Source organism: Pseudoliparis swirei, chromosome 11 (assembly GCF_029220125.1).
Source record: "Pseudoliparis swirei isolate HS2019 ecotype Mariana Trench chromosome 11, NWPU_hadal_v1, whole genome shotgun sequence".
NCBI classification, from domain to species: Eukaryota; Metazoa; Chordata; class Actinopteri; order Perciformes; family Liparidae; genus Pseudoliparis; species Pseudoliparis swirei.
The window spans coordinates 19439149-19464585 of NC_079398.1; the positions used below are offsets into that span (position 1 = coordinate 19439149).

Genomic DNA, 25437 nt, shown 5'->3' on the forward strand with positions numbered 1-25437 from the left:
AACTTAACTTTTCCGCTCACTTATAAATGTTCATTTGCTCATTTTAACATTGTTTATGGTGCGTTAGATTAACAATGTTAAAATTATAATCACACCGTACAGACACACCCTAAAATATACGACAAAACGTGGTTTTTAAATTAACTTTGGGAGTCGGTGACGACGTCGGACCACAGGAATGTCGACCGATTACTGCAACAAAGAGACACAGAACAACAACAACACGGTCACACCGGGGGAGGTGTCGGCTGGGGGAAACCCCGTTGGCACGAGACCAACAAATTAAATTAGCGGCGAGTGACGGAACGAAATTCCAACGACGTGCGGCAAACTGGAATTACCACCTCGGGGTCGAAGGTCTCCGGGAAGTTTCCGTTCATATGTGCGAGAAGTCGGACGTGTGAATTCTTGAATTCTTGAGTCGTGGACAAAAAACAAAGTAAACATATTTTATCTGAGGTCACGTGACCTTCGGCCCGACCCCGTCCTCGACCGAACAAACCTCTCGGTCAGATATCGTTCGTACAATTCTGACGTTTAAAAAAAAATAAAAAAAACGGATCCTTAAAACTGAGTTTCTCCAACACACACACACACACACAGCTTTACATCTCGTGTTTAGCGGAGATACGTTTCTTGGAAACAAGTCATTCGGGACGGAGGGGAAAATGTACTAATCGATGAAAGATATAAAAAAATGTGGGAAGAAAACAACAGTTTTAGTCGAGCAGTGAGGAGGGCAGCTCTAACGAGGACCCTTGAGCCAAATATGAAAACGAAGTCCGTTGGGAAAACCCCAAAATAGCTGTCGCCAGTGTGGAGGCATAAAAGTCCCAGCTGAAGAATTACATTAGAAATATACACACGTCCATGGTAAACATCCTGTTTGATGCCCACACACACACACACACACACACACACACACACAGTCGATATACTGACACACTCCACATGATGTTGTCCAGCTGCCTGGACATACATCCACAGACGGAGGAGGTGATGCAACATTTCATCAGATGTTTCCCATGATGCAGCTGTCAAAGGCAGCTGCGACTGGGCCCCCAAAGCACAACACACAAACACACAGGCCAAGCACAGAGAGTGCCCTGGACACACACACACACACACACACACACACAATTAGCAACATCTGCAATAACGAATGCACACATCCATCAGTGGCGTGGACATGTGAACACTGAAGATCTTTCCATGGTGCTGAGGCAGCAACGGGGTCTGAAAGGAGGTGAAACCCTCTCTCTCTCTCCATTTCAGCGCCGCACATGTGGTCGCCACATTGAAAGGAAACGCAGACCCTCTGGGAAGGCGTGTGTGTGCGTGTGTGTGTGTTGTTGGTATCAGACCAAAGGAGGCATTTGTGAGCCGACCTACATACAAAACAACTGGAGTAAAAAACACGCAGATAAAAAAAACAGCTACGTGGAGTTACTACATAGACAGAAAAAGATATTCACTTTATCTTTTAAACACCACACACACACATACACACAGAGCGAGACACACACAGCGAGACACACACACACACACTCTCTTTGTATACCCTATCAGCGCCCCATGGAGGCAGCTGTCCAATCTAGATTGGCGTTTGTATTCCTTTCTCTGTGTGTGTGTGTGTGTGCGTGTGTGTGTGTGTGTGTGTGTGTGTGTGTGTGTGTGTGTGTGTGTGTGTGTGTGTGTGTGTGTGAGTTGTGACGTGGCGTTGCCTGGAAGTTATGTAAGCATCAGCAGTGTAATGTTATCTGTCCTTGGAGCTCCAAGAGCAAGACACTCCCACGACAGCTTCCTCTACTGCCTGGCCGACACACACACACACACACACACACACACACACACACACACAGCTCACATGACCGACATGTCATATTTGAGATATATAAAAACAATATAAATCCCCTTCAACCTTTTATTCAACCGCTCAGCTCTTAGAAGCTCTGGGAAAGAACAGTGGAGCATTATGGGAAGTGTCGTGAAAAATATGATGAGTGGAAGGGAGAGAAAGAGGGATAGAAGGGGAGGGGGAGGGGGGGGGAGTGGATATACTACTGCAGGAAATGTGGTAGACAACTTTAAAATAGCAGAGTGTATTGTATATCCACTACTGTTCAAAAGTTTGGGGTCATCCGGAAAATGTTGTGTCTTCCATGAAAACTCACTTTTATTTATCAAATGAATTGAAAATTGAATAGAAAATATAGTCAAGACATTGACAAGGTTAGAAATAATGATTAACATTTGAAGTATTAATTTTGTTCTTCAAACTTCAAGCTCAAAGGAAGGCCAGTTGTATAGCTTATATCACCAGCATAACTGTTTTCAGCTGTGCTAACATAATTGCACGGGTTTTCTAATCAGATATTAGTCTTCTAAGGCGATTAGCAAACACAATGTACCATTAGAACACTGGAGTGATCGTTGATGGAAATGGGCCTCTATACACCTCTGGAGATATTTCATTAGAAACCAGACGTTTCCACCTAGAATAGTCATTTACCACATTAACAATGTATAGTGTGTATTTCTGATTAATGTTATCTTTATTGAAAAAACAGTGCTTTTCTTTGAAAAATAAAGACATTTCTAAGTGACCCCAAACTTTTGAACGGTAGTGTATATATATATATATATATATATATATATACACACACACATCCATCCCTTTGGTCCATCTCTGGAGAGGCAGGTCCGGCGGACATCTTTGCCGGGGGCGCATGGCGAGGCTCCGTGATGGAGGAGGAAGTCAGGACTTCCTGCACCGCCCTTCCCTCAGCGGCGACACCAACACTCCAAAGAGTGACGTACACACGCTGGGGGGGGGGACAGGGGTTTGATGTGGAACGTCAATCATAAGGAAGGTTGCAGAGGGGTCTGATGTGAGAGGGGGTCCTAAGGCAGATGGGGGTCTGATGGCAGATGTGGTGGGGGGGGGTCTGATGCCAAACAATTCTGTCCATCAATCCCTTTAAACCCTGGTTGGCGGTTTAAAGTCGGCTCATCATTCGGTGACGCCATGAATCACAGTGGGTATGTTTCAAAAATATATTTTAAGCACTTGCGAAGAGCTTTTATTTTTCCGAGTCACGTGACGCTGCCGGCCTCTTTTGAAGCATTATTTACGACTTTAAAAAATAAATAAAAAGGATCTTTCTGTAACACACTAGTGCTCCAGGTTCGTCCCAATCAGCTCCGTTGTTGTTTAATTTGTTGTTATTATGAAAGGAAAACAAGCCGAGACAACAGCGGAGCTCTCGGTGTTTATCACCGCCGTGGAAAACATGTCATTATACATCTAACACTCCTCTTTCTTTGAGGAGGATTTCATTTCATTCCAAATGGAGTTTCCCCCAAAAGCAAACCACCCATTATTGTCTGGTGGGAAAACTTAATAATACACACAACAACAACAACAACAACAACAACCACCAAGTTGGACTGAAGAATCCATATGTTCTAAAGAGGCTTTTCTTTTAGATATTTGTCTCGTCATTGTTCTTCCCCTACCTGACCACATGACCACCTGACCACCTGACCACATGACCACCTGACCACATGACCACCTGACCACATGACCACCTGACCACATGACCACCTGACCACCTGACCATATGACCACCTGACCACATGACCACCTGACCATATGACCACCTGACCACATGACCACCTGACCATATGACCACCTGACCACATGACCACCTGACCACATGACCACCTGACCACCTGACCACATGACCATATGACCACCTGATCACAGCTCTTAAGATTTACATTTAAAATGATTAATATAAAAATTGTAAGAATATGACGTAGATCCACATCTTGTCCTGATGGCTTTCACGAAGGGTCCTGAAGCACACACACCACACCACACACACACACACACACACACACGTCTCGATCTGTTTAGTGTTCAGCTCGTAGCCCTTGGGTGCCAGCGCATACCCCCCCCCCCCCCAAAGCAGGGGTCGGCCGACCTACTTCTGCTCCAGAGCAACGTAACGTCTGGAGGGACAGCGAGCCCGGCCATGCTTTGTTCTCAGGATCTCAACACCCACACACACGCACACATACCTTCAAAGCCACACACACACACACACACACACACACACACACACACACACACACACACACACACACACACACACACACACACACACACACACACACACACACACACACACACACACACACACACACACACACACACACACACACACACACCTTTAAAGCTATACAAACACATTGTGACTCAAATTTACATGGACCAAATACACTCAGACAAACATTTAAAATATGCAGACGAGCTCCCGTATTAACACCTGGGCGTTAGTGCATGAACGTTTTAAAATGTCACGCTGACACGGAGACACACACACACACACACACACACACACACACACACTTGGCTGTGGAACGCAGTGACATTTAAATACTTAACAGGACTCAGTCATGGAGGCTCAAGGGCTAGAACACTTTTTTAAATCTCCACGTTAGATCTCATCCCGTATTTTCACAGGCGGCTATTCTCGGGCCCGCGGATACACATGTTTTGGGATCGGTAGCTAGGCAACGCACACGCAGACATACTTTCCTTATCACTTCTGCAATTCATGCACTCATTCATGTGGGACACGCGCAGACTCCCAACATGCACGCACACGCGCACGCAATCCAGACACGGATGACTCATTGTACCCATTACCTAATCGGCCTGACATGCCTCCGAGGAGAGAGTGAGTGAGAGAAGAAGAAGATGAAGATGAAGAAGAAGAAGTGCAACAGCTGTTGGCGTGTAAACAGAGTCTCACCGTTGTTTCCTTCTCTCATCCATTCAATCCTGAACACGCAATCGTTCATTTATCAAATATTGACCCACAAAACGAACAACATTTTGTCCCCCCCCCCCCCCACACACACACACACACAGACACACACTTACACTCTCCTACTGCTATCTCTCCTCATGTTAATGTGGGGCATTTCTGGTGGATGAGTCACAACCCGGACAGATCTGAGTTTTGTGGGGGAATGAGAGAATCCGTGTGAACGTCAGTGGAAAGAAAGAAGAATGGAAGTCCAGGATTAGCAGGGACTTCCCCGACCCCCCCCACCCCCCCCCCAACTCTGTATTCCAGAGCGATCAGAAAAGCAAAAGAGACGAGCACAGATAAGCATTTAAGTCAAAAATTCTCCTTTATGTCAAACGGGGTTTCTCTCTTCAAATCCCTCCGATTACTCCTCGCTCTCCGTGGTTGGGCCTTCCTCCCATTGACCGACACAACCCCCCCAACAACCAATCAGATCAGAGCAAAAAAACAAAAAAAGAGAGGGGCTTCGCTGTGAAATCTAAACACACACACGATGCAAACAATCACATGTGTATTTTAACGCAGCTGTGCAGGAGGCCTGAGGACGTGTGTTCCCGTCACCACGGCGACCCCATGCCGTCCACAGATTCAACCTTCAACGAGCGAATCGCATCCGGAAAAAAACATGTGGAGAGGACTCCACATTCTTTTTTTCTCCTCCACAGGGCCCTCGGAGAGAAAGAAAAACATGGCATGCGAATCACTGGAAAAAAAAGTTTGGAGTTATGAAAGTACGACAGAAATAAGACTCGCAAGAGAGAAGAAGGAGACACGGGGAAGCAGAAGGGGGGAAGTGAAGGAGGCTGGAAAGAGGGAGAAAAGGAGGAGGGAACGAGGGAGGAGGGAGGGTAGAAGCGCTCCAGCTGTACCCTGAGCTTCAAGGAAAAGCTTTCCCTGGAAAAGCTCTTTCTTTCTTTCTTTCTTTCATTCTTTCTCTGGAAAGTTCTGCAAGCTCCCCATTCTACACAGCTGCTGTTCTCACACACACGTTCACACACACACACACACAAACACACACACAGTCTTGCATATGAAGACAGACAGTTTCCTCCTGTGTTTTGCCCACTCTCCTCTCCCCCCCGCCGAACCCCGCACTGCCCCTCGGTGGGCCGGTCCCGGCCGTCTCCGGAGCTGGCAGACCGGACCAAGTCGGCGGCGGAGGGGTGGCCGGGGTCATCGCGGAGAGGAAGTGGCCTCGCCCGGAATGCATGGCAGCAGACACGTCCAGACACGCAGCGTCTGATCTCACTCTCCTCCTCTCTTTTTTTCCACCGTCTTTCTGTCTCTCTTGTGCCTTTATTTACCTTCCTTCATTCTATCTTTTCATTTCCACTCCGTCTGTCCCTCCCTCCCTCCCTCCCTCCCTCCCTCCCTCCTCGCTGCCCTTCTGTGCACCAGGGCATTGAGTTTATAAGCGAGTGCTGGGCAGGGCAACGACAATCAACTCTCTTTCTCTCTGTTTGTGTGTGTGTGTGTGAGAGAGAGAAAGGAAGAGGCACACACTTACACACACACACCGGAGTCAAACTACTCTGTGCCAAATGAACCAAACCAATCCCTTCTGGTCCTTTTGATTCTTTCAAAGTACATTTGAGTGGAAAACACTGGAACAAGACAGGTATGCCCCCCCCCCCCCTCCACACACACACACACACACACACACACACACACACACACACACACACACACACACACACACACACACACACACACACACACACACACACACACACACACACACACACACACACACACACACACACACACACACACACTGCCCAGAGGGACCACATTCCACAACAAGCCACCTGGAGTGAGAGTCCGTTCCCATAGTGACCACTTTCCCAAATGCAATGGGACATAACAATAAAACACACACACACACACACACACAGTTTTAACATGTGGCCATGAGGGCCAAACTCATGCTTCTTAAACTAAATAAAACATTTGAATATATATATTTATACACACCAACAGAAAGACACTAACATCCACTCGGACGGGCATTTATCGTGTTTGGTGGTCACACGTGTCCAAGACGCGGGTTTGAAGTGAAGCACGCACACACACACACACACAACATACACAAGTATTCGTGTCTTCTCCTGCAACTTGTTCGGGGCCGTGTGACCACGTAAACACGAGCTGAGGAGACTTATCTAACAAAAAGGGGGGGGGGGGGCCAGAGTGAGGAAAAGAGAGAGAAAGAGAGAAAGAGAGAAAGAAAGAACGAGAGAGAGAGAGCATTATAAGCTTCGTCCATCCACAAACAGACACCAACACCGAAGCGGGGAAAGGAGACGCTCCCTTCGCCAGTTCCTCGATCCCCTCTCGCGTAGCTCCTCCCACTTCCTCCCCTACGTCAGCGACTAATCGCCGGCTAAATGTGCGTGACTCACATCTGCATGAATCCATTAGTTCCCACTTACGCACGCGTTAGGTCACAATCTCAGATTGTGATGAAGCCTCCCAATGCGTCGTCACCTTTTAGCGCTCTAGACACTTTTGTATTAAAAATTACAATCGCTGCTCCATCTGTTTGGAAATGATGCTGATATAGTTTTCACTACTTGAAGAATAAGGAAATAATACAATAAAACAAAGTATATCTGTATTTGGGTCCATCCACATCAGCAATTTGATAAAAATGAATTAATAAGAATTAAGGAGAAGGGGCCATTGTCCTTAATGACTGAAATAACAGAAAGAGAGAGAGAGAGAGAGAGAGAGCGAGACTACAAACAACACACACATCTGTGGGGGTGAAACACAAAACAGACCATGAGTGTGATGATTCACACTGGGTCCAGATGACACACGCACACACACACACACGCACGTGCACACAGCTGGTGCAGAGACCACATCACTGAGGTGCACCGTAAACATTGTTTGTCGGAAAAAGTACGAAGAAAAAAACCGGCGCGGGTTAACCGGACTGCAGCTGAACATAGGACTACATTTCCCATGATGCCGCAGTGGAGAATGACTTTATGGTGCATGCATTCTGCATTTACAGACACGTTGGATAGTTGTTAATATCATCAATTCAGTTTATTACTGACTTTCATTTTTTTTTCTTTAAAAAAAAGTTCTTATCCATATTAATAAAGTCCGTAGGAACTACTTTATTAGGGTCCTCGTGACGACTTCGTCGTAGAGGAACCTATTGTTTTTCGTCCGATTATAATTCTTTGTCCGAAACAAACGTTGACTGGCCGCACACCGCATACCCCAACCAAGTGACATGTTGCATGCATATCCAGACTGGTGAAAAAATTATGATTTTTGAGTTATATATTGAGTTGATAAAGAAATCTCTCTCTAGCGCCCCCTAGAGTGTTCAAACCCACAGTGTTTGCCCACAATGACCGATTGACTTGAAATTTGGCATACATGTCCACTTGGACCTGCTCTACAAATAAGTTAATGGTGGCCATCAAATGCGCCTACTTAGATTTTCCGCCATTTTGAATTTTGTACAAAAATATTGTTGTCCCTTTTCTCCACAACACATCGTCTGATTCATACGAAAATTTCTGTGGTCCATTATGGGTTCTATGTCATCATTACCAGAGCAAATCTTGTTGATATCTCATTGCCGTCAGAGGATATGGACAAATGAACATTTAAGGGGTGTGGCCTGATATTTGAAGTCACACAACTTCCAAATATTTTGGCCTATCCTCAACAAATTGCTAGCCTACGTCCATATGGCATCCTTGAACCTTCCCTATTTTTTTCATAATATTTGAACATTAGAGGGCGCTGAAATTAATCCCTCAAAATATGCCCTTTTCACGTTTTGAGGGGTTGTAAAACAGTTAACTCCTCCTCAAGCTTAAACCCGATTCATCCCAAAATTGCGCAGTATGGTCTTGAGACCTTTATCGTGAAAATAGTTTGAAAGATTTAAAAAATATTAAACTATGTGCGTTTGCCGGACCTGCAAATAAACACCATTCGCCAGGAAAATGGACGTTGTTATAACTCGGCCATCCATTATGTAATCTGCTCCATAATTCTCATATGTCATGACATACTGACATAAAGAGGGAACATATTAACATGCCGTTTAGTACTTTATAACAGTATGTAAATAATAAGATAACACTTTAGTAGGCGCAATAAATGTGTTTACCCGAGTTCAGACTTTATGATTTAAAGGGTTACAGTTCAGTCTGGAGGAACACACACTACCCGTTAGGCTAAACAAAAGTCTCTCGACACGTAGTTCATATACCGTCGATGTCAGGGTAGTAAATTTACATATTATATCGGGGGCAATTTTCCCCCCACTGACTGAAATCCAGGGGCATTTTAAAAGAAATTGGGGGCACTTTTTGAAACGTATGAAATAACATTTAACCTTTGTTAAAAAATAATAAATATACTTATTCAGGCTTACAGTATATGAGCGATTATCATAACAATGGCAATAATAAGACGGAGAAATCCAAAACATGATACGGCAACTGGACCGGGTCACATAGGCTATGATTTGTTGACAAGTTCATAAAATTATTAGAGGATATTCTGGGGGGCATCTTTTGCCCCTCGCCTCGTGATATCGGGGGCAAAATTATATTTCTTAGGGGCAGTTTTGCCCTGGTGGGTTTCTGACACTTTACAACTTTACGAACTCTGGATAGAAAAAACGTCAAGGACTCTAAAACCAGAACATTCTTGTTCTGAGGAGACGGTCTTCCTCCCACGACCCATTGATAAAGAGAAAAGTAGTTCCACTCCTGGATGCTTCACTGGCCTCTTAAAGACAATGAGCCCCCCCCCCCCCCCTCTGGGCACGGGAGGTTCCTTTGAGTAGCCGGTCACCTGCCGACAAACACCTTCACCGTCTCTACTCGACCTTTAGGTCACCCAGCGGAGCCGCAATTATCTTGTACAAAAAAAGAAAAAAATCTCAAATGAAGCCCACAAAGTGCTGCGCCGCCACCCCGTTGCCTCGTGATGTCACATCCTGCCTGGCAGGGCACAGCTTCCTGCTCTTCACTCCCCTCCGGCCCTCATCATCCCATCATAAAAAGTCCAACAAAGACCAAACAACACAGTAAACCAACACAGCCTTGTAAAACACACACACACACACACACGGTAGTAACACACTCACATTCCATAGCAGGGGTGCTCTAACACACCCTCCAGAGTCTTGTCCTTTGATGCGAGTGTGGGAAAGCTCAGGGGAATGGTCTTAGTGGGGGGAGGGAGAGAGAGAGAGAGAATGGGAGGGGGGAGGGGAAAGGAGGGAGAAGAGAGTATACATGAGCGCAACCCAATGAGACGGTGAGAGATGGAGGGGAGGGGGTGGGGGGGTGAGGGGGGGGGTCACCGCCGGAGCACCGGGAGGTCAATCTGTTTAAACCAGATGGGGGGGGGGGGGGGACACGCACACAGCGCCGGCTAATTGACAAGAGCGATACAGAATAACGGTTTCAGACGGTGGTTTACGTGGCACACAGGAAACACCCTGTTAAGGCAAATAAGGGCGAGCAGAGAGAGAGAGAGAGAGAAGAGAGAGAGAGAGAGAGAGGACTGGGGAACCACTTCAAACCTGTCCACATGTCAGAGTCAAAACGTGAATAATTGCAGCTGCAGTTACGAGGAGATTCTCGTAACTGCAAAAATGTCAGCCCCCCCCCCCCCCCAAGAAAAGTTGCATAATTTCAGCCAGTAGCATTGAGTGCCGGCGTGGCTAATGAGCAGCACTTACACAGAAATCCGACAAATGCAATAATCTCTTTCGCCACTCCAGGTGTGGTTTGAGTCCAGGGAGGAGGGGGAAAAGAAGCAACGAGGCGGGAGGAGGAAAAGAAGTCGAGAGGAGGGAAAAAAAGGGATAGAGAGGAGGAGGAGGAGGAGAAGAAAAGGGTGAGCGCTCATATGAAAGACTGGGCTGTTGGTTCTGCCTTGGCACAGCCTGTGTGTGTGTGTGTGTGTGTGTGTGTGTGTGTGTGTGTGTGTGTGTGTGTGTGTGTGTGCATATTTGCCTGCGTGCACCACAGTGCAGCAGCTAAACAGAGGTTACTTTATATAAAAGCCGGTCCCTGGCTGTGCCCTGAGGTCTCCTGTAATCTCAATCTGTGTCCCTCCCACACACACACACACACACGCAAACACAAACACACACACACGAGTACACAAGCAAACCCGGGGCTCTGAGGTCTCAGTAATCACACCAGAGTCTCTGTCTACACAGCGACTGGGTTCACCTTCAAAACACACCGCCACACACTCCAACTCTCACTAAACCCAGTGACCTCCTCCAGATGGACACATGGGGGGGGGGAGAGAGACACACACACACACACACAGAGAGAGAGAGAGAGACTGTGTGTGGCCCTCCACATTAATAAATATGGGCATTCAAACATGACCCCGAGCCACCCGCCCAATTAACTGTCATTGACTGCAGTAGAAGTCACCGGAAGGAGCCCAAGCGGATACACACCGTGCGTGTGCACACGCACACAGACCCACAAATAGACAGGCGACCGCCACTCCCCCAGAAACAGTCAGTGCTGTGTGCGTGTGTTTTTTTGTGTGTGTGTGGGTTTCAAATCAGTGTATCTGCTATCTCGTTCATTTATTCACTGTCCGCCTCTCCTTCGTCCGTCTTTTCTGCAAAAATAGATGCCAGTTCGATGCCGGCGGTATCTGCACATCTTTGCAGCCGCCCACATCCCATCATGCACCGTTTCCATCTGGCATTATCTGAGCCTCTAAGGTCGAGCCCAGAGCGATCCCTCTGATTTCAGGGGAAAATTGAATTACACGGCGGGCGGAAGACTGTAATTAGTTACAACATGGAGGATGGGGGGGAGAGTCAATGTCTGAGCCAAGAGGGCTTTCACTCAAAGAAAACCTTCACAGAGGGCAAAGGAAGAGAGCGAGAGGAGAAGAAGAAGAAGGAGAAGAAGAAGAAGAACGAGAGACGGACAGAAGAAGGGAGATTCAGGAGAAAACAAAGGCGCCCTTTCATGGTTTCTCTGAGCTACAGCTCACTCTGTGTGTGTGACATCATCAAAGTGAGACGCTTTTCCACACGAGTCGGGGAATTCCCGTGTTACTGCCACCTCTGTGCCGCCCGCGGAAGCCTCTGAGTGGCTCTTCGATCCATCGTCCACTCGCTTCCTCTACGTTTATTACATTTGAAGATAAAAATGCAACGCAATGTAAGTTTTTCCTCACCACCTGAAGACTTAAAGACTACAATGTAAGACTGTTGTGTACACCCATGTGCAAAGAAAGTCTTTAAAAAGAATTACAGCTTTATGTACTGTATATATAAATATATACATACACATGCATGCATACGGTAATTATTTAAGTTGATGTGTGCACTTTCTACCTACTTCATTTCCAACATATATTTATTTTCTTTCTTCTTATTTGTTTTCATATTATTTGTTTCAAATAAAATATTCTTATTTCTATTCACCAAGACAATCAAACACTAGACTTTTTTTTATTTTTATTACCATTATTTGTAAATAAATGCATTTAAATAAAATGATGAAAAAATTTACCAATATGATGATGCGTTCATGTTCATGTGGAAATTTACAACTTCCACTACGTTTTTGAGTCATCTCCACAATAAAGACACTAGCATGGTATTTCCTGCGTGGGGTCCTTATCTCAAGCTATTTTTTGGGTAAATTGTACAGATACACTTAAATAAATGCTGAATAGCTTGCTAGTAGGTATTAGAAAATATGTTTTAAAAAATACATTAATATACATCTTGTTGTTATTCAGATAAATAGCGCCGGACTCACAATTAAAAGTGGGAGATACTGCAGTGACACACATCAGAGCAGCCGCCAGGCCACATGTTAATAAGACAATATAATAATAGTGTATATATGTATATATATATATATGTGGAGGCACTGACCCTGGATGCATTGCAGTGAGCCGTCCTCGGCCCGGATGGTGAACGTCTCCCCCGGGTTCACCTGCACCAGGATCACCTGTACCAACAACACACACACAAACAAAAACACACACAGTTACGTTCCTTTTCCAATGCGTCGGATTTCTGTCGTGCGTATCGGAATAATACATACACACATATATACATAAATGACCACTTTAACAATCACAAGGAGAGGGGACAGGACTCCCTGCTGGCTGGGCAGCCAATCGGATTGCAGGAGTGACATAACACACAGTGAGCATTGGGCGGGCACAGAGTTCACACACACACACACACACACACATGGACGAGGCATTAGGTAAAGCTAATGGAGAGGCAACGCCGACGTTTCGCAATAGCAACACGCACACAGGTGGCACGCACAAATGGGAGCACAAATACGGGGCTCTGTTTTGGATCCCCCCCCCCCCCCCCCCGCCGCTTTCTGCTGAACGTGCATTAAGGCGCGCGTGCCTGCACCCTTACCGTCATATTCTCCGCATGCAGATTGTTGAGAGTGCACACATGGCTGTAGACGTGAAACCGGTGACCCTCCATCACACACGCGCGCACACACACACGTGCATTTCACGCACGCATCTACGCCCCCTCCCCCCCCCCCCCGGCTGTCGGTGCTCTACAGGTTTGCCGTCGCAACAATCCTCATATCCTGCGCTCCAGCTGTAGTCTCTGCATGCTCTCCCATCCTCTCCCTCAGACACACACACACACACACACACACACACACTTCCTGCTCTGTCTGCTGCAGCGGCTGTTGTTGCTATGGGAACCCCAGCATAGTACAGGGTGACCCATGTTTCCCCAAAGCCTGAGAAAAACCCCTGTATCATCAGGCCATGTGGGTGCTTGTGTGTGGACTGTGTGTGAACCTGCACAAGCCTGGATTATAGTTGTATACATGAACGTTAAAATTCAAATTCTAAGGTTAGAAGTCGATGCTAACTTGTCTTCGTGCACAGATCATCACCCCGGGAACCGGTTTCACTTTTGAAGAAAGGAAAATGAAAGAAACCTTCGATGAGTTACAGGTCGCTTCACTTTTTTTTTAACGAGAGCTCTTTAAAGATTTATTTTTCTCCTCCTCACATTTGTTTGAACATAAAAGATGGTCGAACAATATACGGTTGCGCAATGTGTCTGATGTCTTTGTCTGCGTGCACTGAAGGAGCGCACACACACACACACACACACGCAGGTGTGAGCAGGTAGACAGGCAGGAAACAAACAGAATATGTTCTCAGACTCAACAAAGACACTCGTATGGTCACACAACGGGAACAAAGACACACACACAAATACACACAAATACAGACAAACACGGACGCAGGGTCAAATCGGTATAATCGTCGGTCTACAATCCTAAATGTTACCAACTTTAAACTGCAGGGTGTTACAATAAAAAGAGCTCCCTAACGACTGCGTGTCCCCTAACTGGTATGTGTCGCAGCCAAAACACGCCCACCCTGCGTCCTCTGGGCTGTGGGGTGGCGCGGGAGGGCGGACGCATAATCATCATCATCATCATCATCATCTCTCATCGACCAAAAAGCACACGGTGTAAAAATATATATCGGTGACAACAGGATTTAACCCGGGGGGGTCAATCTTCCGATGAAAAAGAAAGAAAAGAGGGCGCCAGTTGCACGTCTCTGAGATGGGAGTGATGTGTGCGCCCGCATGCGTCCGTATTTATGAGCGTCCCTCGCGACTCGGAAGCCATTTATTGGCACGTGACGACACGGCAACAAAAGAGAAGAGCATGCATGAGTTGTGTGTTTGCAGTGTGTGTGTGTGTGTACGTGTCTGTCTGTGTATGTGTGTGTGTGTGTGTGTGTGTTTACCTGCTGGGCTGCGTCACCGTTAACCATGTGAGGCATGAGCGGGACCTCCCCGTTCAGCAGGGGGGGCGGAGCCAAGTCCAGTGGAATCTGGTCTGTCATCATCATTGTGACGTACATTCATGGAGAAATTCACTGAACTGCCCTACCTGGGAGAGAGAGAGGGAGAGAGAGAGAGAGGGTGAGGAACAGGGCACGTATTGACAAAGTTATAAACACAGGAAGTTTTTTGTTTTTGTTTTTTTACTTCCTCATGCTGGTTTTAAAGCAATCAAATATGATTCCAGCAAAGTCCAAATCACTCAAAGTCTCTGATCCGAAAAGGTGGAGGCATCATAAAACATATCTCTATATGAGGAACAACCAGCAGAACATCAATCCTCTCAACAGTGACGTTAAGAAAGTGATTTCCCAAAATGTCAAACTCTGTCAAACACTGTTTACAATTAAATGTAAGGGTAATGCCACACGTGTATATTTCTATTGGGTTTACAGAAGATATGCGACTTTAATACCCAATTGTATACTGGGATCAGATGTCGGATTCTGTATAAAAGCTGAAATATGACAACAATAATGCATACTAGAAGGAGCTATATATATATATATTATATATATATGAGAATAAATAATAAATACATAAATATTATATAAATAATTAGATGTATAAATATTATTTATATATAATATTTATATATATAAATATTATATATATAATATTTATACATAGATAAATATTATATATATAATATATATAAGTATTATATAAATAAATATATTATATAAATAAATATATGATATCAATATAATATATATAAATATAATATATATATATATATTATATGATGTATATATATAATATATATAGATAAATATTATATATATATTATATATAAATATTATATAAACAAATATATTATATAAATAAATATATGATATAATTATATATATGTATACATATTATATATATATATATATTATATGATGTATATATATACACACATACACACACATAAACACTGATAATTGGTCCACTCAACAACAGATCACAAAATTAAACTAGAGGGAAAGAAAATAGACGCATAGAAAGCGACGGGGGGGCCTCACATGTTGTGTTTATTACAGAATAACGTCCATATTTCCCCTCATATGTTGTTCGTTCATATTACACCGGCTTTGTTCAGGCACAACAAGTCGCATCATGTCAACATAAAAGAAAAGAAGAGATGAAAAGGGGCCGAGAAGCACCGAGCGAGAGACTAATTCAGGAGCACTTCAGCGTAAACAATACAGTAACTTACAGGAGGGATGCAGTGGATATCCTGCTTGGAGGATTCATAATAAAAAGGATGAATCTGCTCTTGAATGGGGCTTATTGAACCTGCTCTTGGGATTGTGAACGCAGCGCAAAGCAGATCAGCACTCCTTCTAGGAGGTCGACTGATGCCCCCGCTCGCTTCAGGGAAGGGAAAAAAAACACAACCATTCATTTTAAGTGGAAAATAACACGGCTTCAGCCACCACCGGGCAAGAACCGAGTCGCAGCAGGGTGTTTAATGTATGTGCTCACACACAAACACACACACACACACAGAAAAACCACTGAACACACACACACACACACATATATACAGGACTGTCTCAGAAAATTAGAATATTGTGATAAAGTTCTTTATTTTCTGTAATGCAATTAAAAAAACAAAAATGTCATGCATTCTGGATTCATTACAAATCAACTGAAATATTGCAAGCCTTTTATTCTTTTAATATTGCTGATTATGGCTTACAGCTTAAGAAAACTCTAAAATCCTATCTCATAAAATTTTAATATTTCCTCAGACCAAGTAAAAAAAAGATTTATAACAGCTGAGTGTTTGTCAAGGCTCAGGAAACCCTTGCAGGTGTTTCGAGTTAATTAGACAATTCAAGTGATTTGTTTAATACCCTACTAGTATACCTTTTCATGATATTCTAATATTTAGAGATAGGATATTTGAGTTTTCTTAAGCTGTAAGCCATAATCAGCAATATTAAAAGAATAAAAGGCTTGCAATATTTCAGTTGATTTGTAATGAATCCAGAATGCATGACATTTTTGTTTTTTGAATTGCATTACAGAAAATAAAGAACTTCATCACAATATTCTAATTTTCTGAGACAGTCCTGTATATATATAAATACTCACAGAACTCCAAACCAAATGTTCCGCAAAACCCAACCCAACATACGCACACACATAAACAAACACACTCACATGGCTGGAGGCAGATGACTGACTGACGTACAGCTGGAGCAGCTGTCAGCGTATACATTATTTTTTTGTTGTAAGGATAATCTCTGATATCTGTTTCTGACATACATACACAGATAATATGCACACACATACACACACGCAGACACGCACACGCACACACTCACAGCATTCCTCTGAAAACCATTGAGTGTCTTTTCTTTCAGCCGGTCGTCTTCTATCACCGGGACGAGGTCTTTGAACGGGCCGGTCACACAGCTGTGTCTCGTACTGTTGCAACACAAACATCATTCAGAGCCGCTCTCCTTCTCCCGTCTGAAACCTTCCCTCTTTCTCCATCCGAGCCCCATTCCCAGTTCAGCCTGGCCATCCTGCCACACACACACACACGCACACAAACACGCGTGCACGTGCACACACACGGTAACGCCACACTCACGCCAGGAAAAAGAAAGAGGAGTAGGACGGAGGAGAAAGTCGGGATTCATATGATTTACGTGATAAATAGGAAGTGGAGAGGAGGACGTCTCCTCCGGTGACCCTGCATTCCTAAAATAACCGCTTTAATTTCCTGAAGTAATTCATTATATTTTACTGGTGATTACGTTTCGTCCTCAAATGGCAATGAGATTCAACGTGCGCCGCTCGCATGACGAGGGAGGAATTCTGGTGGAGGGAGAAGTTACCGGCAGGAAGTCCTTTCTGCATACAGGAAGTGAGGACTTTTAAACTGGAAAATCCACATCCTTTGAGCCGCCACAACACACGAGAGCCATTTAATAGAAGATGTGTGTGTGTGTTATTCTACCTGTGAGCAAAAGAAATTCGTCAATTATTAGGAATTTTTTCTCTCCATCAAATAAAATTCGGAATCGCCTCAGAAAGGCAAAACAAATAAAACACCAGCAACATACGGCTACTCTTTTAAAAAATCAATAATCAAAATAATCAAATAATTTCCGCTTATTTAGCTGAACGCTAAATATTTTCATATTTATGAACGATTCTGTCAAGCAAAAGGAGACGCAACGGTCGTTTGGTTACCGGGGCAACTGATGGGTGAAATTGAAGAAAAATTGACGTGACTTGCTGAGTCATGATATAAGTTAAATGTAGGGGGAGGGGGAGATGCTTTTTTTTCTTTTTAGGATCTAATGCACATATCCACCAAGTTAATGTATCTATGAATGAATAATAGCCTTTGTTTTCCAGTGGAATCATTACCAGATGGATGCTGATGTTGATTCAGAATTCACCATGCACACACACACACACGCACACACACACACACTGTGGTTTCCGTTCCCCTGTGGAATGTGGGAGGAATAAGGTGTCGATTCCCAGCAGGGATAAAAATGTTAAATTGAAAATTTCCATGTTGAATTCAGAAAACAATCATCCACTTGTCCAGGGCACATGAATGTTTATGTGTGTGTGTATGTGTGTGTGTGTGTGTACATGTGTCTGTGTCATTAGACAGAAAGCCCTGTGTAAGCATGGAAACTGCCTCTCTAACATAAAAGATGCATAGAGTAAAACACACACACACACTAAGATGTATCAGACACACACACACAAGCCCTCGATGTTCAGGGGCAGCCTCATAGCGCGACAGTCATTACTCATGCACCATTCATCATTCACACACACGCCCAATGACTCCAGTTTGTCCATCCAGATGAAGCAAAGTGGATATTCACAACCACCTAACAGACCGACTCGCTGCCAGCCGACTGCCTCACACCTCTCTGTCTGTCTCACACACACACACACACATACTTGTGTAAAAGGTACAAACAAATTGAATTAGGTCTTTGAAACTAGCATTGATTTCCTTTTTTTCTTCATATTTAGCAAAAATAAATAAAACAATCGTATGTCTAAAAAAAACAATATATATATATATATATATTTATATGACTTGTTGTATGCCTCATAGAGAGCGATGCTGAATCGATGCATCATCATGTCTGACTCAGAGTTTGTACTTTTCCTTAAAGAGGCTTTGTCATGGAGTGGAAACTTATCGTGATCAATCCGTTATATGGATGAAATAAAGCTCGGGAAGAAATTATTCCTGTAAATTTTTCCAATATTTTTTATATTAATCCATTTCTTGATTGATCCTTTTATATAAATAAATAATAGTGACTTTTACATAATAAAAAAGAGACTATGTACAGTCTTTAATTACATTGAGCTGAATTCAAGAAATGTTTCTTTATTAATTACATTTAACTGAATTTTGATTGAATAAAATCAGCAGTAGACTTTCATTATATGTTATAAGAAACATCAAAGATGCAGGAAATTTATGAATTATACTTATTTGGAGGTCCTCGTTTAAAAATCATTATATTTGACAACATATTTGTTTTTTAAAACTTTTATCCTGTTATGTTCTGGTAGATTCTATTCGGGGCCACCTCGGGTCGGGCCCTCAAACGAGAGAGAAACCGTCATGGCTGCCAGTGATGGAGACGAGAAAGCCTCGTTGGAAGGAGTCGACACGATTCAGTAAATTAAATAAAAAGATGTCTGGAGCGCATGGAACCAGAACAGGCTCCACGTCGCACTGATACCCGCCAACGGAGAGAGAGAGAGAAAGAGAAAGAGAGAACTTGGGAAGTCTTTCAGGAATGTTTAAAAAAAAGAAGCTGCTTCTGATTTTGGTTTTCTTGATTCCTACCACAACAACAAAAAAGCACTGCCCTTCAACCAAGGTGGTAGTTTTCATCGGGGCTGCAAAATACAGGGGGCGGAGTCATAAAAAAAAAAAAGAGAAACATTTCGCATTAGAGAAACAAAAGAATGGAAACTGAACCTTGACCGTTGTCTGTTTCTTATTAAGAGAAGTTATTCTCTGGAATGCTGCGGTTTAAAGGCCACGAGCGTGACTAACGTACTCGGGACGCCGGCCTCGTATTAACGTGTCATACACACACACACACACACACACACTGGCCCGCTCGGCGGACACCTCGTGACACGTGCACGTTTTAGGGAATATTAGACGTTTGTTGTGAGCCTCAAAATGACCCGATTCACAAAGAAGACGGAGGAACAGAAGGAGCGAGACAACGGAGGGGCAGGTCCCGCCTCTTCATGCTGGATGTGTTAAGCAGTGAGGAATGCTCTCAGGTGTCAGGGCCTCGACCTGAATGGGTATCTATTCACTGCAGTGCACGCACGCACGCACACACACACACACACACACACACACACACACACACACACACACACACACACACACACACACACACACACACACACACACACACACACACACACACACACACACACAGATATACACACACACACACACGCACAGATATATGACTGAGTCCTTGTAGATCCATTTGATCAACTGACAACTTTAGTCTGTGCTGGTATATAATACGCACACACAAACACACACACATACAAGTGTCAATGTGTGAGTGTGTGTGTGTGTTTGGAGCAAGAGGAGGGGGAGGGGGGGGGCTTCTAAATATGGTGGGAAACTGCCACCAACACCACTCCCATTCAACTCCAGCTCCTTTTACAAAAGGTATTCAGTCTAGGAGAGACCTGCTCTCTCTTTCTCACTCGCCCTCTGTCTAACACACACACACACACACACACAGGTTGAGTCAGTACCTTTTTACTAGAAGAGAGAGAGAGAGAGAGGTGGGGTGAAGAAGGGGGAGATGCTGAGAAGGAGTGAGGGGGAGGCAAGAGGGAAAGAAGGGTAGAGAGGAAGGCAAAGAGGAATGCTGTGCTTGTGCTTACTCTGAGGGGAGCGTGAACACACACACACACACACACACACATTTGGGAAAGACAGAGAGGGGATTTATAAAAAATGGAACCTCTTTGGGTTCCCACGTCGGCTGGCAGCTTTCTGCACATATGCAGTGTGAGTGTGTGAGTGTGTGTGTGTGTGTGTGTGTGAGAGAGAGAGACAAAGTGTCTAAAGCCAAATTCAGAGCTTCAGCGTGTTCTTCAATTTGCCCTCATGCATTTGGTTTGCGTGTGCGTGTGGTCGCAGTCCTCCTGTCCTGTAATTGCGGTAATGATATGTAATCCACGAAGAAGAACTCGGAACGGGTGGGGTGGAATGCAGTGGAGACACACAGTGCGGTTACATGCAATCGAATTATTGGCTTAGTCGGACTGAAATCGAATTATCCGTTTCATGTAAACACCTTAGTCGGACTATGTAAATATACCAACATGTAAACGCACTGACAGAGACACGGAGACACACACACACACACACGTGTGTTCCACCTATAGAGCCTCTCTCCCTCCCCCCTCCCCCTTCCTCAAACAGATGAGCTCCAGCACCTCAAGAAGAAACCACATGTGATGGTGAATAAAAAGCCATTCCAGCCTCCATGATATGAAGGCTGATACACCACGCCGGCTCCTGAATGCACCATCAATCAATCAATCAGTCACGTCGTCATCTCTGGGGGAACTGAGCCGCTCAAGCGAGGGTCAAGGGTCAAAGGTCAACGCATCGTGTTCACGTGAAGATGCTGCTGCTGCTCGGCCCAGACTCGAGGCCTCCGGAGTGAAGCGAGCAGCTCTACTCGTCTGACCTGCCGAGCTGAGAACACCTGAACATATCAATGCAAACACAAGACAGACCAGACCCCCCCCCCCCCCCCCGCCAAACAATCTTGGATTCAAAACAAGCACCGCCGATTCCCAGCGGGGTCTATTTTTCCCCTTTTCCTTTTTTTCTTCCTTCCATAACTCCGGCTCCCGTTATCCTTATCGCAACACGGTGCGCAGTGTTGGAAGTTCTCGTCATTGCCACGTCCCACATTCCTACCCCGCCCCCATTTCTACACCTCTTTTTTTTAAACACGATGCAAACTCCTCCGAGGTCGAGCTGCATCTCGCACGTAACTCAAGGCAGATGAGGATCCAGACCGACTTTACACACAGTTGGCGTTTCCAACGCGAGGAACTCCCTGAACATCGATATCTGTGTCGACCGCCGTGCATGAATTATTTAATAACTCCCAGATTAGGCGGCCTAAAAAGATCCCCGTGCATTCGCTGGTTTCCACAGACTCTTGTTATTTTCTCCTTCCTTTCCTCGAAATGCCAGGCGTTCATTCTGCAGATTGCAGCCGACATGTCCGGACTCAGCCTGCCTAAACGACATGCTCAGCTCAGCCCCCCCACACACACACGGAAAATAAACACCCTGGGCAAAGCCTTTCTCCCCTGTCATCCTCCCAGCTATCCATCTAGCCACCCATCCAATCCTCTCATCAGGCCTGGTTTCCAAGAACATGGGCCAGAAACAGATGACCCAGCCCCCCCGCCCACACACACACACACACCACACCCCCTCCTCGTTTTTTTTTTAAAAGGTAGAAGAGTTAGAAAAATCCATTTCGTTTCTGTGGAAGTCACAGAATGCCCTCGTGCACACGCACAATAACTGACAGCTGTGACCAGCTTGTTTCGACATAACAACAACACATTCAAATCGGCGTGCCCGATAAGTAGCTCCGCCAACGACTCCAGAATCCAACCTGACTGCCATCCGCCCCGTCAAAACACAGCTGCCCCGCTCCCACTGGCTGACCGGGACGCCGTCGGCTCCCCTCATTGGCCGCCGCCGCCGAGGCAGTGGGGCGGGAGGAAGAGCGAGCGGAGCTCAAAAGAAGCAGCGGCCCATTCCCAGGGAGAGAGACTGTACGGTTACATAACACACACACACACACACAGGATCAAGACAACACCCTCAACACACAGCGGATCACAAAACGGGGTCAGAGAGAAAGAAAGAAAAGGTGAGGAGGAGACAGTAGAGGGAGTGCAGAGGAAAAAAAGGAGACAGAGGAGAGAAACTGAGAAGGGGGGAGGGAGGGGGCATCAGTTTTCTTTGTGAACAAAATGAAGAGGAAACGGCTATTTTACACTCGGGTCAGGAGCTGAGGGAGACTAGTTTCAGAGTGTGTGTGTGTGTGTGTGTGTATGTGTGTATGTGAGAGAGACAGGGGAACGGTTTATTGAAAAATGCTGGAAGATCACCTGCATCGGACCCAAAGAGGAAGAGTAAGAAGTGGCAAGGATAAAACACACCCACCCACCCACCCACACACACACCCACACCCACACCCACACACACACACACAGTATTTTTGTCAAAACCAACCAATTTGGTGTTATATTAAATCAATATCATCTGTCTGCGCGAGGCAGAATTGACAGCAATCTGTTCACTGAGGAGGGGAAGGATAGGAAAGAGGAGAAGAGAGAGAATGTGGGGGGAATGTGTGTGTGTGTGTGGGGGGGGGGGGTCGCAGGTTGAGTGTGTAGGGAAAGAAATGTGTGGAATCCTAATTGTGTTCTTGCTCCAGAACAAACATGAGTCCTGCCTGTCACACCACAGACGGCTGCCACTGAGCAAGAATGTGTGTGTGAATGTGTGTGTGTGAGTTTGTGTGAATGAATGAGACAGAGAACATTTAATGAGTCCTGCAAATTAAGAGTCTCAAACAGACTCCCCCCCCCCCCCCCCCCGTCGGCGATTCGCGAAAGGCAGGAGAGTGTTGACCTTTAGCTCTGCTGTTAGCCGTTAGCTCTGCTGTTAGCCGTTAGCTCTGCTGTTAGCCGTTAGCTCGGCGAGAGGACAGCAGCGCAGCTAGCTCTCCGGCAGATGTGTGCATCTGCCGGAGAGCCCTCCTCCCTCCTGCAGCTGTACGGCTGTGGGCTGGCCGTGTGTGTGTGTGTATATATGTATGTGTGTGTGTGTGTATGTGTGTGTGTGTGTGTGTATGTGTGTGGTTGGGCCGGGGGCCAGCAGGCAGTAAACCCACAGTAGGGGCCCTCTCAGTCCAAAAAGCTTGCCACATAGCCACATAGCCGCGGCGTAACTCCAGAGGACAAGAGAGCTGTACACCTCCTCCTTGTGAGAGGAAGAAGAAGAAGAAGAAGAAGAAGAAGAAGAAGAAGAAGAAGAAGAAGAAAACCGATGTAGAAACTCTTCCAAAGTGAAATAACGTGGGTCGTTGTGTGGGAGTCGAATCGGAGGCGACGCGACGCCCTCAGAGACAAAGTGGCTTACTGTGATAGCGTTCATCCCAGTTACACAGACTGGTTTCCATCAATGACATCAGCCTCCAACTGAGAACTCCTTTGACTCACAGATGTTCGAGGCCTGTTTCCACAAGCCGGTGACCGAACACACACACACAGTCATTAAAACTGATGTCATTGTCCTCATTACTTCCATCGACATCTGTAACATCTCTGGCATCCGCCACCGTCGTCATTATTCTGCTCAATACACACGACCGCCTGAACAAAAAAAACTAAATAAATAAATAACGGCTGCTTGTGTGCGTTTAACACAGAGGAAGTGGCTATTCTCCCACAAGCACATGAACGTGACTCACTTCTTTTATGGCAGCGCTTCCAGATATTTCTTCTCCTTTCGGCCCCTCTTTCTCCACGTCTCTGTCTCTTCCTCCCTCCCTCCCCCCCTCTCTCCCTCCACAGCTCAGACTTCTCTCCATCCGATCCAGAGAGGCTGAGGGCTCCGCAGCCCAGAGAGGAGCTCACTGCAAACCCCTCCCTAACGCCTGGGCTCTCCACGGCTCACACACACACACACACACACACACACACACACACACACACACACACACACACACACACACACACACACACACACACACACACACACACACACACACACACACACACACACACACACACACACACACACACACACACACACACACACACACACACGGCTGAGTCGGGCTCACTGATAATGGGGGGGGTAACTGAATTCTACCTCGAGGGAATTCTTGAATATATTTAGCCCCAAGACCACAGCGCCGCTGATCCCTGCTGACCTTTGACCCAGTTGACCAACCGCTGAAGACGTGCACGCCTTCAGGTCGCACACGCGAGCCGTTTGATGAAAATAAAAGGAAAAAAGGGGCAGAACGGCAGACGTGAAGCTCCTCCTCCTCCTCCTCCTCCTCCTCCAGCTGGTTATAGATGTGACATATTTCGCCCTCAGCTGTGGATCCTTTTCAAGTCGCCTTCTTGGATGAGGCGGGTGACCGTGTGGCGTTTCCACTTTTTCGCGGTTGCACGGCGCTCACAAGAAAAAGGACCGGCGAGGACCAATTGAGCATTAGTTACACTTTGCTCTTCATGCCCCAGCGCTTGGGCCTCTTCCTCCCTCATCCACTCCTCTTCCTCAACCTGCCCTCCTTCTTGCCCCCGTGCTCACCCCCACGCTGTCCCCTCGGCCTTCAGAAAGACAGCCGCCCATTCAGAAGCTTTTTTTTTTTTGGAGGGTGGGGGAGGAGAGGTTGGTGCAGGCTTCGGGAAGGGTGAGGGGAGATTGGGTGTGGGGTGTGTGTGTGGGGGGGGGGGGGTGGTTCTCGTTCCCGCTAAATTGTCCCACATGGCTGAGCGTGCTTAGTTTAAACAAACACAGCCACTTCCTCCTCACTGCGCACATCGAAGCAGACGCAC

At 45.7% G+C, this 25437-nt stretch overlaps 1 protein-coding gene across 1 annotated transcript in view; it reads right to left on the minus strand.

The window, feature by feature from the left end:
* fndc3ba (fibronectin type III domain containing 3Ba) overlaps positions 1-25437 on the minus strand; it is a 90483-nt gene that overhangs the window by 55205 nt on the left and 9841 nt on the right. Inside the window, exons 2-3 of the mRNA XM_056425683.1 lie at positions 14685-14830; positions 12802-12886 (exon numbers count right to left, since the gene is read on the minus strand). Of these exons, the coding sequence (XP_056281658.1) occupies positions 12802-12886; positions 14685-14801 (202 nt within the window). The 5' untranslated portion in view covers positions 14802-14830. The remainder of the gene's footprint in view (positions 1-12801; positions 12887-14684; positions 14831-25437) is intronic.